We start from the raw sequence: 19,498 nt of genomic DNA, 5'->3' as shown, positions 1-19,498 counted from the left end.
CGATGTTTTCTGTATGGACATCATTCTGTCACATCAGTGCTTTGCATATTATATCTGCTAAAAAAAAAGCAATAATGCAAAGCAATGATACTGGACATTTCTTCAAAAAATAATCTTGAAAATATCCATATAGAAATCATGCATACATGATTTTTAATTCATTATGCCCATTTTTTTTTCATCTATCATACAAGGTCCTATGCAATTGTTTACTGTAGAAATAATGATGTATAAGAAAGGGTGCAGGAATATATTCCTGTGATTTGTCTTCCTGTTACTACTACTAATTAATTTCCAAACAGCTATTTATAAAATCAACACTATTCTTAATGTACTATTAATAAAAACCAACTCCTTAAGATTAGGCTTAAAAGGTTGACACTTCATTTTGTAAAATGAACAACTAAACTCTCTAAGCTTCAATATCTGCGAAAGAATAGGCACATAGTTCAATGTTTAATATATTTAGCAAGAAAAAAAAAGGTTTCAAGTCATTTTACACCCTGCGGTTGTGCAGATTTTTATGTTTGTATTCTCTAGTATATTTTCTCTAGTAGTGCATAAGTATGAACATGCGTTTATGATGCTGTTCTTCTACAAAAAAACGGAAAGATGATGCCAATTATGAGCTGTAACTGCCCTCAGGGTAACATGGTGCTGCACAACGCTGCCACATCAGCTCCTAGGTTATTAATGTGTACTGAGTGACAGCATGATGAAAGTTATTTATTTAGAAACACTCGGGTCAGTGAGCGTTCTCAGCCGAACCAGGCTATATTTTGACTTGTTAGAGCCTCATATCTAGTGGTGTGGCACAATGACATTTACAACAAACCCTGAAAAATGGTGGGTCGTCCTGGTTTCATAGCTTTTTAGTTCATCTCTATAAAATCCCGCTTTTACAGGAATAAATGAAATGCTGAGGTTTATTGGTATGAACCGGTAGTTTTTTTATGTTTACGTTATTTATCGCTGTAAACTTCCTCAGTTCGTAGCGCGTGCTAAAAATTCCGATTCCCTGTAAATCAGGGATGTAATCCTTTTTTAATGAAGCAAATCTCTCCACCTCTTTTTGAATCTCTCGTAAATAGAATTCAGCTAATTATGTCCTGCTGAGCGGGGTCATTGAACTCTTTGTGGCAGATTGTTGAATGTAGTCAAAATAGTTGTTTATACCTGCTTCAGTTTGGGTTTTCTTTTAAAAAATATTCTGCTTTTATTTAAAACAAAAGTGAAACTGCCAAAAGGCTTCATTTGGGTCACTGAGGTTAAGGTTAGGGATACATTTGGTGGCAGGCATATAATGAATTAGTTTCATTAATAACTCTGCCAGTAAGCTGCAAGAATCTTATAAGAGTAATAATATCCCGAATAAGGTCAGATTGATCTATTATCTCCTGTTAGATTCTTCTGCTTATTGGCAGATTACTTTTTCTAATGTTATGCATTTGTTTCTATTAAGCAAAATGAGGGGGCAATACTATGACAAGTCATAACTTAAAATGTTTATCAGCAAAACGAGTCTTATAGTAAAAAAGAATTAATCTGACCATATATGAGATATTTTCAGAATTTCATCAAGTTTTTATAAAAAGGTATAAAAGTGTGTGTGTGTGTGTGTGTGTGTGTGTGTGTGTGTGTGTGTGTGTGTGTGTGTGTGTGTGTGTGTGTGTGTGTGTCCACTCTCCCACTGGTCCTGGCCTATCAAAATGTTCTAACCAGCATGAGGTCCACTATGTTATTTAACACTGCCCCCTCCATGGCAATGAGGTGCTTCATCAAGCTGAAAAATAATTCTGCGTTTTTCATACTCGTTGGATATTAATTGTTAACGGCAGCATGGCTGAAGTATCTAATGTAGTCCCAACTGTTCTTACGTAAAGTTAAATAGACAGTGTTAGTTGTAGGACAATGATACTTTTAGGTATGTTGTCAGATCCTTGTCTATAAGATGTAAAGTCCAGAAGTTCCTTTAGAGGGAGCTCTGGGACAACCCCAAAACCCTACCTCCACCCGGGAATGATTCATGGCCACATGATCTGGATTCACAGTAATTGAGAGCAGGGAGGGATGGGAAATCGATAGTGAGCCTGGCAGTTCTTTAATGGCGCCTCTTTTTTTACCTGTTATTGAATGAGACGTGCTTCAGGCAGCTCTGACAATGACATCCTGCCCTCATAGCTCCCAGCTAAGTGATGAGCAGAGACAACAGCCACCGGAAGCTCGGACGTCGAGTGCTTTTGCTCTGCAGCATGAGCACACGGGTTAAGGTTGGATCTGGATAAATGAGAAATTGCCTTCCCGATTGAAGTTTACGCTCCGTGGGTTGTGCAGCCTTAAACACTTGGGAATTGCAGGGATGCGAGATGAATATGCAGCAGGCCATCTTTCGCCTAGAGATGACGTTGGACAGGTTTCTGTGGGAGAGAGCAGGCAAGACGTGTTGTGTGTCTCCCTCTAGTGGTCAAAAGGTGATGCGTTGCTCTGGTGGACGTCAGTATAGGTCATGCTGTCTGTTAACTATAGTGATATTTGCTGTGTCTTTTTGTTTTCTCGGATTTCAGAAATTGGTTGTGCATGAAAAACGTTTTCTGTATCACTGCAGTTTTGAAGATTAGTGTGTGAATGTGGTGTAAGAGCGCTCGAGAGTCATTTGTTTGCGATGTTAAACTCTGCGCTGTTCTTATCTCTTTACTTTTTCTTACTCTACTTTCTTTTCTCAAACTCTGTCTTCTTTTTTATCTTGCTGTCTCGCTCTCTTTTACTCCTTATTATTTATAGCTCTTTTGCTTTCATTACCCCATCCCTCCGTCTTCTCTTCTCTGCACGCTGGTAATGGATGTATGGGACTATGTTGTAGGTAAAGGCCCAGAGACCATCTTTGCGGGTCAGAACCTGAATGATAATGAATGGCACACAGTCCGTGTGGTCAGAAGGGGGAAAAGTCTAAAGCTTACAGTGGATGACCTGCAGCCCTCAGAAGGTACACATCATCCCCTCATCCCACACACTCTCACACTCACATAAATGTATGATTACCATACGAAGACAGGGTTTTTTTTAATAGCTGATGCAATGTAATACTTTTTTCTTGTTCTGTAATTGCACTGGCTTGTATATAATGCCCTGTGGGTATAAATCTCTTCAACATTTGATGCAATTGGTGTCTGAAACTCAGAGAATACATTAAATTCACATAACCTCCCTGATTTAAGAGCGAGAGCAGTCCCTCCTGGCGGGCTTTAAAAGATATTTATAAAATATTAAAGTGCTTTCTTCCCTCCCACTAGATCTTACTAACTCGAATTGACTTTTTTCACTTTCTTCACATCGACTTACTTTTTTCCCTCTGTCCTTCTCTAAATCTCTCATCTGATTGGTCCGCTTCTGAAGGCCAAATTACGGGCGACCACACGCAGCTAGAGTTCCATAACATCGAGACAGGCATCGTTACTGAAAAGCTCTACATGCCTGCCGTTCCATCAAACTTCATCGGGCACCTGCAGGGTCTGTCATTCAATGGCATGTCCTATATTGACCTGTGCAAGAATGGGGACATCGACTACTGCGAGCTAAATGCCATGATTGGCTACAAGAGCATCGTGGCAGACCCAGTAACCTTCAAGTCTCGCACCAGTTATGTGACCCTCCCAACTCTGCAGGCGTACTACTCTATGCACCTCTTTCTTCAGTTCAAGACCACTTCCCCTGACGGGCTGATCCTCTACAACCGAGGAGACGGCAATGACTTCATTGTGGTAGAACTGGTTAAAGGGTAAGTGCTGCTTTCCTTAATACTTCCTCCTGTTATATCCTGTAAATACAGTAGAGCAATGATAAACAGTCGTATCCCCCTTTTTCACTTTTACAGTAAAATCAGAAATCAAACGCATTTAGCGATAACCATTGCGAACTCTATGTAGGAACTGTTACTATAACACTAGAACAGAACAGTTGTATTTCTGGTTTTAAACATAAAATCAATATATACAATTATTGTATTTGTGTAAAACCAAACACCATGTCCTCTAATAAAAATCAATCATGCATTGGTGTTGCTAGGTGTTATTTTATTTCCAATGCTGTAACTTGAACTTTGCGCGTTTCTTTTTTTCTCTCTGTACTGAACAGTTATCTGCATTATGTTTCTGACTTGGGAAATGGTGCTCACCTCATCAAAGGCAATTCAAACACACCTCTCAATGACAATCACTGGCATAACGTGATGATCTCACGTGACACCAACAACCTCCACACAGTCAAGATCGACACCAAGATCACCACACAAACCACTATGGGGGCTAAGAACTTGGATCTGAAAGGTAACCCTTCAAATTAAATAAAAATCTTTGCATTTCTTATCATTTAGATTTTCTACTTTTTTTTAAGGGGGTGGGCGGTTGATTGGATTAGGATCGGATAAGATAAGATAAGATAAGATAAGATAAGATAAGATAAGATAAGATAAGATAAGATATACCTTTATTCATCCCACATTGGGGAAATTTCTCTGTCACAGCAGCAAAGAAAAAGAAAGTATATACAGTATATACACAACACAATGTATAAATACAAAAGACCTTCAGCCAACAGAGGGCACCACTTTAATAGTTTTAATGACTAATAAGATTCAAACATTTCATGAATTTAAGCTTTTTTTTTTACTGTACTACAGCAAGTCAATAAACTCATGTCCTTCACTCTGTAGGTGACCTGTTTGTTGGAGGAGTGTCTAAAGATTTGTATAAGGACCTACCGAAGCTGGTGCACTCTAAAGAGGGCTTTCAGGGCTGCTTGGCATCTGTGGACTTAAACGGACGCTTGCCAGACTTGCTGTCAGACGCACTGAGCACTACAGGACAGGTGGAGCGGGGCTGTGAAGGTACGCAAAGCAGGATATGAGGGGGCGATTACTGATTCTGGGTATTTATCCTCAAAATACCATGTGCTCCGACATCACTCATTCATTCATTCAGCTACTCTGTTTCTCAATCTATTATTATTTATTAACATTATGGCATTATTTAACATTGACAAGCCCTAATAAGCATTTATACACATTCAGCATTTAAGCTTTGGTCTGCTCCTGCTTCAGTTCCTGCTCCATTGTTTCATGTAGCCTTTTTAGTTGGAAGCAGATAATCCATAAAATAATAGTTAATAATATTTTGTTAATATTTTAAAAAAAACTTTCTGCTTGCTGAAGTGTAGGAAATATATCAAAAATGTTCTTAAATAATTTGAAATCACACCGGAGCAAGCAATTTTGAATATTTAGCTTATAGTTTAGATTGCATTTAAAAGAAAATGCCCTGTAATATTTTCAATTCTTGCTTAATGTTGTTATTTTGTTTATAGTCATTTATGTAGACGTTTGATGGCATTGATAGAATAAATATTGCCCATTGCTGATTATTTACTATAGCTGTTAATAATAGTAAAAAATAGTTAATAAAAAATATAAGTATAAAATAATGTGAATTGATGCCATAACTGATTGCATCTCAGTGTATGGCATTACCTCTTGTTCTTCTTCTTCTTCTCATTTTTCACTCTTTTTGTGTTTATCACCAACCGGCGATCTTTTCCTTTTCCCGTATGTAAACTGTAGCTGTGCAATTTCTCTCGTCTGCTTTTTTTCTTGCATCTTCTTGTTTCCTCTTTTCCCATTTTTCTGCTTCTCATATTTTTTACCTATTAATTTTTTATAATCACAACCATCTTTGTGCCTTTACTAACATCTTATGTATTTTGCTTTTCTTTATTTGTTTTGGCTGACAAAAGTTGCATTGATGAAAGCTGACCTGCAAGGTAGATAGATATGTTTAAACCAAGTCTATGTCTAAACCAAGTGCCTCCCTGAACCCCTCCTCCAGTTTGCCAGTCTAATGTCGTTGCTCATTTCTACCAACATGACATCGGAGTAGAATCATTCTTGTAAATACAAGCACTAAAAAAAAGCACACACATCTTGTATTTACATCCCCCCAGAGTCTTAATATGTCCTGTGTCAGTCTCCTTCACTTATGTGTCATGGCTGTTTTTTCTTTATTAGCGCTCACGTTTGTACTGTTGTTTAATGAAGGCATGTGATTGGCTTTAATGCTGTCCTTCCTAATTCTGATCCCTTTCACCTATTGCATGTAGTCTGGACCCCTTTAGTTGAAATAGATGAACTAAATAGATAGAAATAGAGAGAAATACTCTACAAAAAATTGAGATTCCCCATGTAGTTAAATATTGGTTTCTTATAATAGAACTGCAATAGAAGGTCTTTTCCTGCCTAAATGAGGCACCACTTAGGAGATGGTGCATGCTGTGTGACTCACTGGCCCTTCTACATTGTTCCTGCACTTTAAATGAGATTTAGTCACACACATAAGGGGAGACAGAAGAAACCGAGCTCATCCAGATTTCATTACCTGTAGTCTCAGAGTCTCATCTGTCCCGTCAACCACCTCTGTATGGGTGATTGGCCAAATGGCTGGATGATGAAGACAAGAGGGGCCTGACGGCTGAGTGACCTGCTTTACATGCCTACTAGAGTGCTGAGGGTAATGGGAACAGAACTGTTGCTGCCGGCTAAAATATGCCTGGCTCGTTGCCCTGCTGCTTCACCACTAGACACTGAGCACAAAATGACCCTTTCCAGATGGCCCCTGTTTATCTTTGGGCTTCATTTCCCCCTGGCATTTTTTTTTTTTTTTTACATCCAGTTCAACAATATCAGCCACGGACTTCATTATCACGAAGGAGACCTGTTATCATTACCGCAGCCACTGAAGGAAGATGTCAGCGAGCTGAAAATTGCTCTTGAGGCTGACTGCAACAAAAAATGCAGCCATCCATACAAGTCATTATTATACAGTGCAAAAACAGTGCAGCGATTCATTTCTACTCTGTGTTAACAAAAACAATACATGCCTTGAACAGGAAATAGAAGATTGCCTTCAAAGGATTTCATCATTTTCAATAATTAGCTTTTAATAAAGGATATTGGTCACCTACAGTACTCACATGAGTTTGTAACTAAATATTTACAGATTTTATCAAATATGTTTTTTGAATTTAAATGATAATAAATAATACTCCAGCTACTATTTATAATATGTTATATGTTTTATTCCTATAATATGTTTTATTATATGCAATCCTTTACTGCTTATGATATGGACTACATGTACAGTATCAGTCAGGATCAGCACATAGTTTCATTCGTACTAGACGATTGTGAAACATGAAAAGATTCCGTAATCTATCAAGCTGTTGTCAAATTGATATTTATTTTGCCTGACCGTTTTTCTGATTATTGTTCAGTGCCCATTAATTTTATTCGACTCTCTCAAACTTCTGTCATCTCTCTGTGCAGGTCCCAGCACTACCTGTCAGGAAGACTCGTGCTCCAACCAGGGTGTGTGTCTACAGCAGTGGGAAGGCTTTACTTGTGACTGCAGCATGACGTCATTCGGAGGGCCTCTCTGCAACGATGGTGAGCGAATATTTATGCCTCCTTACTTCAAAAGCCTGAACAGATTGTGAAATATAAGACTAGTGGGAGTAATCCCTTATACAGATTGTCAGGCTGATTGCTGGAAATGACTGTGCAAACGATGTAACAGATGTGGAGTGTCTCTCATGGACAGTGATTCAGGTAGTCTTTAAAAAAATGTCCAGACTCAATCCAAGTCTATGCCTAGTCTTGGATTGAGTAATAAGGGCAAATAGTGCGATGCAGAGACCAAACAAATGCTATGAGATCAAACATTCAGCACAATTTAGCTGATTTATCTAATATTTTAGACTCTTATGAGAGATACACATTTATTTGGTTGCTTAATTGCATTGTCTAATTATATAATCAGGGTAAATTTTTGGTTGTTTAGTAATCCTGGATTTAAAACTTTGCACCAAAGGTCAAACTAAATTTTATAAGAAATTTTATTTTCTAAATGAATTAAAAATATCATCCAGAAAGTAAATGCAATTATATTTTAACTTATTCATAATACCAAAATTAAACAGACTCAAAAATATTTGTAGGCGATGCTACAGGAGAAATGACATAAAAACAAAGAAATGGTAATACTTGTACAATTAATTATGAATAATAAACAAACAAACACATAATTAATGCGTGATTAATTTAGAGCCTTATTAGCCAAACTAAAATGAGCAGCCATGTGAAAAATCATCCAACATGTTACAAAACAAAATATATTACATCCATCTTGCAGCTCAATGCACAAAGCACACAGCTTCTGTTTTCTGTATGCTGCATCACAAAATATCATTCATCCTCTGTTCTTATATTAGTTAAAATGTCTTACTGGTCCACCACTAGGGGGCATGATAGGACCACCTGAGCCAGAAGCTTGAAAGACCTCACTAGTTTATGCACTCACATGTCCACTGCAGCACAGACTGGCTTTATAGTAAAATGTTTTCTCATTGGTATGAGTTATAGTGTTTAATTTTAAGGTGGTAAGAATGTGTCTGTTGTGTATAAACCTGTTGCACTGTCTTTACAAAACAAAAAAAATCACCTGCAAATTGACCCTAGAGCTTCTGATATCTCACACACCCCCAAAGTAGCGAAAGCCAGAAAGCCGGATGAAGGAGAAAGTCCTTGAATTGTTTTAAGAAGGCAAATGTGCTTCCACGGTGTGAACCTGCTAGCTGATAAGAGTCTGCTTTTGCTCTGGAAGCCCTTGCACACAGTTCACCTTGCATCCTTCATGTCCCTCTCCCTGGAATAGAGATGAGAAAATGTCTCTAACCTTCAGAGAAGCTGAACTTTCTAAAACTTTCTTCATTTCCAATCACATTTTTAAACCCGTTCTTGCACATGGTCAGCACAAAGAACTCATTAAATAGATTGGAGAAGAATGTGCAATCCTTCATGTTTAATACGTACCACTGAGTCACGGACACCTACATTGTTACATTTCCTGTTAACTGCCAAATAATTTTTGTTTCTTCTCACACCTACTGCCACATTCACAAATTCGAAAGGACAACATATTCAGCAGCCATTCATACCCACATGCTTAAGGATTGGTCACTAAATCACAGGGGAGTGTATGACTCAGTCCATGTCTCCTACTCTGCTGCTGGCTGGAGATTGTGCTGTATTTCGCTCTTTGTAGGAACCAAATCTCCCTGGAACCATATGAACAGACTGCAGTTTTGACCTTGCTGGTTGGATAATGGGCTTGTTTCCAAAAATAAAAGTGTTTTCTCCAGAAGAAAAATAGTTATAGTTTACAAACCAAAAGAACTAAAAAAAACTGAGATTAAAATTAGGGTTAGGTGTTTCACATATCATCCATTAGTACAAAAATCACTAATGAGAACCTCTGCACCAAGTGAACTGTGAGGACTGAATGAGATAGCGTCTTTACAGCGATGTACAGGTGTACTGTCTATATGCATAGCAGACTCCGGCACACCAAGCTGAGAAAGAAATGGTGCCAGTGAAAGCTGTCTGATGTTCACACAGTGCTCTTGCCTTATGTGACTTTGACAGTTGGTAGTGCCAAAAGAGCAGGATTGAGAAGGTGCTCCAGAGATTTGTATACTCAAGATTTTCTAGAGTTTACACAAAATAGAGCCAAAAAAAAAAACTAAATACATCCAATAAGTGGCAGTTCTACAGGCAGTTATTACTTGATGCTTAGGGGGGTCAGAGGAGAAGGACAGACTGGCTGGAGCTTACAGAAAGGTTACAATAGCTCAAACATACATGCTTTACTGCTGAGCGGAAAGGCATCTCAGAATTCACAAGTGCAACAGCAGAAAATTAAATTGCTTTGAGGGAACAGTTTGTACAGGTTTACAAAAAATGAACAACCAAATGAACCTTAGCCTTTGCCCTATTTTCTATCTATCTATCTATCTATCTATCTATCTATCTATCTATCTATCTATCTATCTATCTATCTATCTATCTATCTAGACAGACAGACAGACAGACAGACAGACAGACAGACAGACAGACAGACAGGCAGGCAGGCAGACAGGCAGGCAGGCAGGCAGGCTGGCAGATCAATCTTTATCCCAGAGCAAATCCCTTTTGTATATTTCATTTAAGCTATATAATTTGACTGTAGACACTGTTCTAGTTTAACTGGATTTGGATGAAAGCACAGAGCTTAAAAAGACATATTATTAAGCACTGCAGCACAGTAACAAAGTAACAAGCCAAAGTAAAGTCCCTTTTGAGATTGCAGTAGCTAAATAGCCACATATATAGACTATTGTAAATACTTTTGAACACAACACTCTGCTTGTTAATTTTGATACAGAAAATAAAGCTAGCTATAGCAGATCAATTGGAAAAGGTTGAGCACATTAGCAGCATATTTCTTTTGTTTTTTTTAACCCTGATTTTTTTCTCCCGGTTCGGTCGCTGCCAATCTCCACCCACTAGTCCTTTCTTGTCACACAACATTTTGCTTATAGCCAACAAGTGCAGTAAAAAAAAACACAAATACTATGTCAGACAGTAAGTATCAAATGTCAGACAGCTGTTATACTGAACTGACGTCCTCACTCACATAACATCACATAACTGCTTTCTATCTCAAGACAGAAGATTTGTCATGAGCTTATTCAAAGTTATCTTGAATCATATAATATCAAAGATAGAATGAATCACACACACACACACACACACACACACACACACACACACACACACACACACACACACACACAGAGACGCACCTCCAACCCAGCACCCGAACTGTTCACCAATTGCTGTGTGAATATCCCAAATGTGTAATTATGTCAATCTGGTACTTATCACTTTCATCAACGCACACTCACTCTTGTTCGCACACCCTCACAGCAAGTTTGTCAAGCAAAGCAGCACTTTGATTTCTGTCAGTTATCATGGGACACTGTTGAATGTTGCTATTAAAACGGGGAAGGTGATGAGAACAGGCCATGCCGCAGACTGCACACTGATTAGCTCTGCAAAAGTACGCTTAAGCACACTGATAAGGGATGATATGGTGTGCCAGGATAAAATCAAATAAATATACTGACATGGTGGAGGTAAGGACAGCTCTGCTTTGAATAATGAAATCTGATACATTTGGCTTCTTTACTGCCAAGTACTACACCCTTGTCCCCTTGGAATATCTTTTCTATAACATAATGCATGATTTTTAATTAACATGCTGCTATCAAGTTGATCTCAACATTTAATAAAAAGTCATTATTCCAAAAAGTTAGATTGGTCATGGTGGTTGGAGTAAACCTTTTTAACACAATGATTTATATCATTAAAGAGAGAAGTGTGGAGTGCAGTTAAAAAAAGAAGTTGAACTAATAATAATGCTTATAGGCCTTACTCAGAAGTACAATGCATTGCAATTTGAAACAGATTATTAAATGGTTAATCATTAGAAAGAAAAATTGTAAGTAAATTCTCTTTTAAAAAATGTCAATGTCCCATTTTGTTTTCACAAAGTGCTCATGTAAAAGATTTTCTTTCAACAAGCTATAAAGGCTTAAAGTATTTAAGCATTGTATTTAATATTATAAAGTGAAATATGCGCTGCTACAGGGCAGCCTTCTACCACTAGGTGGCGACCTGGTAAGCAGTACAGCTTCAGTCTATTTTTGTTTTAATTTTTTTGCCCAAAATAGCAATTAGAAATTAATTTTCAATATCTCATATTACACCAGAATGTTAATGTGTAATTTTAATACCATTAATGCCAGTGCCGGTGTCATTTGCTTAGCCTTCAGAATGACTTAATGTGGTCTTCCTAGAAGCATTAAATGCTTTTTGAGACCCCAGTGAGGTGCCTCTAACAGCTCGACTTGCTCAGCTATAATTATGCAGCGCTAACAATCCTAACTTCAAGAATGAGACCGCCACACATTGGAGGCTATGACATGAGCCACACTTTCGGCTTTCCCGAGTTCACAGCCCAAACACAGCCGGTGTTGGGATACATACAGCACAGTAACAGCAGCCTTTATTATACTTTATTAAAAAAACAAAACAAAAAAAAAACACACACATACAAACACACATACACCACATTGTTTACAAAGGTGTGATCATTTGCTATCAAGGGGTTTGACACTGATTATTTCAGGTGGTGGTTAGGCCTGGGTGTAAATGTGATTTCTTGTCATGCTGGTTTAGAATTTCACTTTTTTCTTTTGGTGATAGATTTTTCAGTATTTCTGTCTTTTATCACGAATAATGAAGCACTTTAAAAAAAAATGTGGGTCTTGGTTTAATGCTTCCTGAAGCGTTGCTCCCTAAGGCAACGGTTTCCAAGTCAATGGCTTGTCGCTGTCCATGGTGCTGAAGGTTATACATGCTGGATTTGTGGCGTACAGGATCTGAGAATGTTAGGCACAGAAATTTCAAGGAGTGCCTGTAATCAGAACTAAATGCATTTATCCCACTAAATTTTGGACAAAGTGTGAGAATAGAACTTGTACAGGGTTTAATTGTGTTATAAGCCCAACCAGACATTTCCCTCTTTCTCTCTCTCTCTCTCTCTCTCTCTCTCTCTCTCTCTCTCTCTCTCTCTCTCTCTCTCTCTCCTTTGTCTTTCGCTTCCTCTCTCACGTGCTCTTTTTCTCTCACTGTGTGTGAATCCCAGCTGAGCTGCACCTGCCCACTGAACCGCCCCCCTCTTGTACCTCTTTTCTCCCAACAGAGAGAAGGATAGAATAAGACAGAGAGGAGGCTGGATAAACAAGAAAAGAGTGCAGCCTTGCACAGCCTTGCAATCTTTAACAATAAAGGGGAGGGATAGCGAAAAGTAAAACAGAGAGAACAAGGGAGTGAGAAAGAGGAGGGGGAGGGAAAACCAACCGGGGCTCCACTCTTCTCTTTCTCTCTTTTTCTCGCTCTCCTACACTTATTTGCCAGGTCTGGCTGGCACAAAAAGAGGCTGCAGTCCTCTACAGAACCTGGATGAGAGAGTATCATGAAGAGGAAATTGTGAAGAGTAAGGAAAGGATGGATTTTGGCTTCTTTCTTTGTCTCATTACTTCCTGAGTTTCTTGTGACTTGGTTTTTGTGCACATGCTTTAAAAACAGACGACTTTTCTGAGGAGCTTTATTTTTCCTCCACACCTTTCATGTACCACTGCTTTTTTTGTGCAGTTTCACCTCATGCTTCCTCCGAGAGGTGCTGTAATCACAACCAGTAGCAGCCAGCGTGTGTGTGTAACTGTGTGGGAGTGTGTGTGTCGTTTGGGGAGGGGGAGAAGCTCTGTGGATGGAGTTAAACGCTGCAGCAATGATCTCTTCGTGTGTGTGCCACTAGCCACTCCGATCGTCTCTTTCCCCTGGGCTTGAGGGATGCAGCCCCCGCTCTTTGGCTTGCAGACTAAGGCTTTAGAGTATGCAAGTAAACTCCAGGAGCACTGGGAGAGCGCAGATGAAGACTTTTCTCACAGCTCTTCCTGCAAATCTACTGGAATATTGCCCTGGATTCTCATGTTTGCCAAATTCTTTTTCCTGAAGGAGTTCCACTTTTGTGCAGAATGTAGAGCTGCTTGTTCTGCTTAAATGTGTCGTTATGACAGGGCAACATATTTGAAGAAGTCTTCAAACAGGCTGGATTTTATATTGTGTTGTTTTCTTGTTGGACTGTTGCTGATGTTGACCCATTGCACGGTAAGAGTGAAAGGCATGAGAGAGGACATGAGTTGCCAAGTGTGTTGAGTGTTTCCCCTTCGCTTGTGCTCAGTAATTGGACTGAGGAAGCATGTGCGGACAAGCAGCATGCATGGGGTCCGGTGTGGCTCCCCTTCGCCTGAGCTCTACTCTCCTCCCGCTAACATTATGCCTGGTCCTCTGGGAGCCTGTTCCAGCCTTCAGCTCAGCCAGCGCTCTGTCCGAGGTTCAGGGGAACCATTATCAAGCTCAGGACATGCCTCATGAGAGATCCCACGCCTTCCTGCGCTCAGGCCACAGTGCGTAGATCTTCTCTTCATACTCATACGCTTGTCTGATTACTCATCATCCAATTCAAGGAGAAATGATTGCATGATTATAAGTGGGATGCAAAGGAATTGCAGAAATATTAGCGAACATGCCGTTTGCTCTAAATGAATAATCAGAATTCTGTTAAATGTTTTAAAACCCCTTGCCATTAATTTATATATATATTTAAATATGTGTGTGTGGGGGTTTTTATTTATAGGTTTTTTATCCATGCTTGATGCCTGGAACCATGAAATTATTGTCTGGTCATATAGTGAGGTTGTGCAGTGAGTATATTTGTGTGTGATCCAGCGCACGGGCCAAATTGAATGTCCTAAGTTCATAAGGGGAAGAGACAGGCTTTTAAGAGACCATTAGACCCAAGGGCTTGGGACTCATTTGTACACTATGCCTGTTATTTTCCTCTCCTTACAGCATATTGCTATAATATCTCATATGCTTGCCCTCTCAGGGGCTGTGCGCACAGTAAAATGGACACCTCCTGCACAATCCCTCTAGCCTTTTTGCCTCCCGGTCTGTTGTCAAGCGTCTCATTGCGACTCACAGTTTAAAACTATCAGGCCGATTTGCACGCTGTGTGCAGAGGAGCCCGGGTTGTCAGGCTGAGATGCTCTAAGCTTATATAACAGGACCTGGCTGCCTCTCACTATTATTCTAACAGATTGAACCCTGATAAGAGAAAAAAAAAAAATTGAAAATAATTGAACCCAGGCAGGAACGTGTGAGAAAGTGAAAGCTTGTGATGTGAAAGAAGTTATTCATCATGCTTTCACTGAGATAGTATCTCTTGTTTTTTTGTTAATGTTCTTCATGTTTTCGCCTCCTCTATCTCTTTCTCTCTCTATCTCTTGGTCTTCTCCTTGTTTTCAAAAATGTGTGTGACACAGCTGGCATCTGTAATGGCTGGGCGTGCTCAGATCACTGAGCCACTTTGCACATGTGTGTCACCCCAGGCAGCGAGGCAGCACATGAAGATCTAATGCTTCTTCTGCCTCTTCACTCCCACAAACATCCCCCCCACACACACATACACACACATTTAAACTCAAGAGACTCTTATATCCACACTCAAAATATGCATGGAGGAGCCACACATCTTCCTGATGACAGAAATCCCACACATACCCAGGAAGTCCCGATCTTCCTACTTTTCCAGTTTTAAAACACACACACATTGACACACACCTCCTACAATTACTAAATTTACACTTTTTCTAACAGTAAATACCACAACGCTTTATGTTCAGTATGTAAATACAAATATAAAACCATCAGTTCAACACTTACATGCTCGCAAAAATAAGCGTAATATGCAATTCATTCAAACAGGAAATGCTCACATTAATTCCTCACACCAAAATAAATTATTTTCCACAACTGATCCGTGCAAGTTCTTCGACTGTTTTTGAACTCTTCGCTCCACTGCTTCATACAATGAAATAAGCAGAGTAAGTGCAGTAAGCGACTTATAATAACCGTTTCAAAGCTACCATTTAAAAGCTATTACTCGTGTAATGTCATGTTGTGCATAGCATTGAACTGTGTACCGCGTGTGTGTTTGTGCGTGTTCGCGTGAGTTCTCTTGCTTCCTCATGATGTGATTTAGATGCAAAGTGAATATGAAAGCAGAAAGCGAGACAAATTATGGGACGTAACTCTGAACTCTTACGAAGTGTTGATGTGTGATGTCAAAGCCTATTCAAATTTTTTTTTTACTTTTCTTCATCCTCTTGTTCTCTTTTGATTAGTTTCTCTTACCTTTAATTAGTCTCTCTATCCATCTACAGTACTTTAAATTCAATTCTATGAATTAAAACAATCAGTTTAGAAGATAATATGGATGGATTGGTTGGCTGGTTGATTGATTGATTGATTGATTGATTGATTGATTGATTGATTGATTGATTAGAAAGAGTGTATGAATTGTAAGGGTATAATTCTCATAACGATTTGACTCATAAGGCAGCATCTTAATATATTAAAATATCACTTAATCTATTATGACTATTCATGAGGCAAAGATTTTGACTATTACTAAATCTAGTATGACATGATACAATATAAATTTGATGATGAAGTGATTCAATGTTTTATGATGCCCCTGAGTCTCATTATATGATACAATAAGGTTTATAATTCATTTGGAAATAATTCAAAATTGGTTGATTCTAGTGAATCTGCTGCAGTTTGATATATTTTCAATTTATAAGGTAAAAAGTTGATATTTAACAAAACCACTGACTCTGCTAAGATGCAAGACAATCCAAATATTTTTATTCATATATGATAGTTTTAATATTTCAGTAAATGTAAAAAACAAAAGTATTTAAAAAATACCACTTAGTCTGCTATACAGTATTATATGTGATATGATATGATATGATATGATATGATATATAATATCTGATCTGTTTTTCAATTCATAAGGCATCAAATCAATATTTGATTATATCTCAAAAACTGCTGTAATACAAATAATATATATTTTTTATTTTTAAGGTTACAATCTGATATTTGGCTCAGTATTCAACAACACTAATTAGTCTGCTATATGATGTGTTTTTCTATTCATTAATCAACAAGTCAATAGTTGATAATATCTCAGAATCTGCTATACAAAATAGACATTTTTGATTTACAAAATCTACTGTTGACATTACTAAATATGGTGTGGTGCGATAAATTGTGTTTTTTATTTTTAAGGCAACAATTTAAATTAATTTAGTTTAATACTGAATCCACTATGATATGAATTTATAAACTGGTTTGATATTTGACTTTTTGATATTTGATTATGACTAAAACTGCTACAATACAGTACACAATAGTCCCCAACCAACCCATGCCCAACGTCAGTCAGAATCTGTAGTAGGTTTATTACATCGCCAGCGGTTTATTGACATCTGACGTTTATATTTAGTTCTTTAACAGTTAATGCTGTAGCAGTACTAAACAAGACACAGTTATAAGACTAATCATAAGACTAATCAATTATGTGACAAACCTCAATATTGCGTTGTGCTTTCAAATGAACACAATCATAGATCATAATCACAGATTCACTGAGGTGTGTGGGTGAAAATTGACACAATATGAATCTACAGTATATTTTCCTTTTTATCCACAATCATAGTTTCACATCGTAATCATTAGCCAACTAAAAAAAATATGAGATTATTAGCTACCATGGTTGAGTACTACTCAACCTACTAACTTTATTATTAATTATTTATATTTGTCAACAGATTTTAAATACTTTTATTTGAACATATTTATTATTTGTACTCAGTGTGTATATGTGTGTCGTATGAGTGTGTATATGTGAGTTTTGAATGAGTGTGAATGTGGGTGTACATCTAGCATGTGGGATACATGATTTAGTCACATGACATGCTGACTCTCAAACACTGTCCCACTCTCCCAGAAGGAGCGAAGGAGTGGAAGAATTGGGGAAAAAAGTATGTGAGAGAGAATGTGTGTGTGTGTGTGTGTGTGTGTGTGTGTGTGTGTGTGTGTGTGTGTGTGTGTGTGAGAGAGAGAGAGAGAGAGAGAGAGGGAGGGAGAGAGAGAGAGAGTGATGGCTAAGATCCTCAGCTGTGAGGAGTTGTGGTGTGTAATCTAAACTCAGTGAGGCTGAAACCCTGGAGAGATTTCTCATCCTGTCACTGTAACTCACACTAGCTGAGCTTAGAAAAGCTCAAAGCATGAGATAATCACACACACACACACACACACACACACATACACACACATACACACACACATATATAAATATATATATATATATATATATATATATATATATATATATATATATATATATATATATATATATATATATATATATATATATATATTATTATTATTATTATTATTATTTATTTTTTTTTTTTTCTCATTTAATTTGGGAACTGGGAATGTCTTTTTCTTCTTTTTTTTTTCCCTTCCTTTTTTTTTCTTTTCATTCTTTACTCTGTTTCTTTGTCTAATTTTCTTCCTTCTTTTTTATTATTTGCTGTCTTTGTCCTTCTTTCCTTCTGCCCTTCCATACTTTCCTTCTTCCTTTCTTCCTTCTATGCTTTTCATTCCTTTCTTTCTTTGTTCTGTCTTTGTTTTGTCTTTCATTTAGTCTTATCATTTCTTTCTTTCTTTCTTTCTTTCTTTCTTTCTTTCTTTCTTTCTTTCTTTCTTTCTTTCTTTCTTTCTTTCTTTCTTTCTTTCTTTCTTTCGCTTTCCTGTGTTTGAATCTTTTACAGTTCTGTGTTTTCTTTGGGCCTGAGCCAGGCTCATTAAAGAGAAAAAAATCCCATAGCCCAGCAAAACAGCAGTTGTTATAAAGTGTCACATCTGGCAGCCCAGAATAACAGTAATGGCCTAATTAGCCCCTGAAAGGTCAGCAGGGTAGAGGGAGAGTAGCACTGCTCTTGACCACAAACTCCTCTGCTGCTTTCACTGCTGAAAAGAAGAGGAGAAAAGCTGTCTTTATCACATGGGGAGATCTGAGCTCGCTCTGGCCGGGCCGAGTTATCATCCTGTTGTCCAAGTGTGTGTCTAAAGAAACCGCACATCTGATACCGCTGAGATTGTATGTGTAGTAACCAGTATAACAATTCCTTGTTGCTTTCCATCCTTCATTTTGTCCTTCCTTCTTTCATTCCTTCCTTCTTTCATTCCTTCCTTCTTTCCACTGTATTTATCTTTGTTCCTTTATTCATTTGATCCTTCCTTCCTTTCATTTGAATTTTCTTTCTGTCTTGTGTTCATCCATGTAAAGTTTTTGGAACTACAGCTAGGCTAATTAATGAAAAAACATAAGCAAGAAAATCATCAGTTGCTATAAAGTGTAATAACCCAGAATAACAGTAATGGCCTGATTGGCCCCCTGAAAGGTCAGCAGGGTAGAGGGAGAGTAACACTGCTCTCGACCACAAACCCCTCTGCTGCTTTCACTGCTGAAAAGATGCTAGATGAAAAGCTATCTTTATCACACGGGGAGATCTGAGCTCGCTCTGGTCGGCTAAGTTATCATCTTGCTGTCCAAGTGTTTGTCTAAAGCACATCTGGGTAAGAGCAGAGTAACAAGATACTATAGAATATATGTTTACAAAATGAGGTTCAGAACCTTAACTGGTAAAACATTCAATGGAAAACAGTAGATAATCTACAACTTACACCGATTGACCATAACATTTAAATCACTGACCGGTGAAGTGAATAACATTGATTTACTCTGTTAATGGAACCTGTCAAGTGCAAAATTCAGCTCTCCAAATTGATGTGATTTTGTCATAAGCCAAATTGTGATGGCTAAACCAAAAGTTCAGAGCATCTCCAAAACCTCCGGTCTCTGGTTAGTGTTCCTGGTATGACAGTTATCACCTACCAAAATTGATCCAAGAAAGGAGAGCTGGTAAACGGACAAGAGCTCATTGATGTGCATAGGAAACCAAGTTTAGCCCATGTGGTCTGCTCCCACAGAAAAGCTACTCTAGAACAGATGATAGAAAAAGT

At 38.1% G+C, this 19,498-nt stretch overlaps 1 protein-coding gene across 44 annotated transcripts in view; it reads left to right on the top strand.

Moving 5' to 3' along the window:
* Window positions 1–19,498, top strand: part of nrxn1a (neurexin 1a) — a 158,117-nt gene that overhangs the window by 98,437 nt on the left and 40,182 nt on the right. For 42 of the 44 annotated variants that reach the window (XM_083556410.1, XM_083556383.1, XM_083556424.1 and 39 more), the window contains 5 exons: window positions 2,861–2,983; window positions 3,394–3,775; window positions 4,132–4,322; window positions 4,709–4,882; window positions 7,370–7,489. In XM_083556410.1, the coding sequence (XP_083412536.1) occupies window positions 2,861–2,983; window positions 3,394–3,775; window positions 4,132–4,322; window positions 4,709–4,882; window positions 7,370–7,489 (990 nt within the window). Of the gene's footprint in view, window positions 1–2,860; window positions 2,984–3,393; window positions 3,776–4,131; window positions 4,323–4,708; window positions 4,883–7,369; window positions 7,490–12,668; window positions 13,957–19,498 lie in introns of those variants that run through there. The other 2 variants (XM_083556418.1, XM_083556419.1) reach the window with 2 other exon arrangements.

Source organism: Silurus aristotelis, assembly GCF_946808225.1.
Source record: "Silurus aristotelis genome assembly, chromosome: 12".
NCBI classification, from domain to species: domain Eukaryota; kingdom Metazoa; phylum Chordata; class Actinopteri; order Siluriformes; family Siluridae; genus Silurus; species Silurus aristotelis.
The sequence above is the reverse complement of the archived record's forward strand: the minus strand, read 5'-3'. Positions and strand labels throughout refer to the sequence as shown.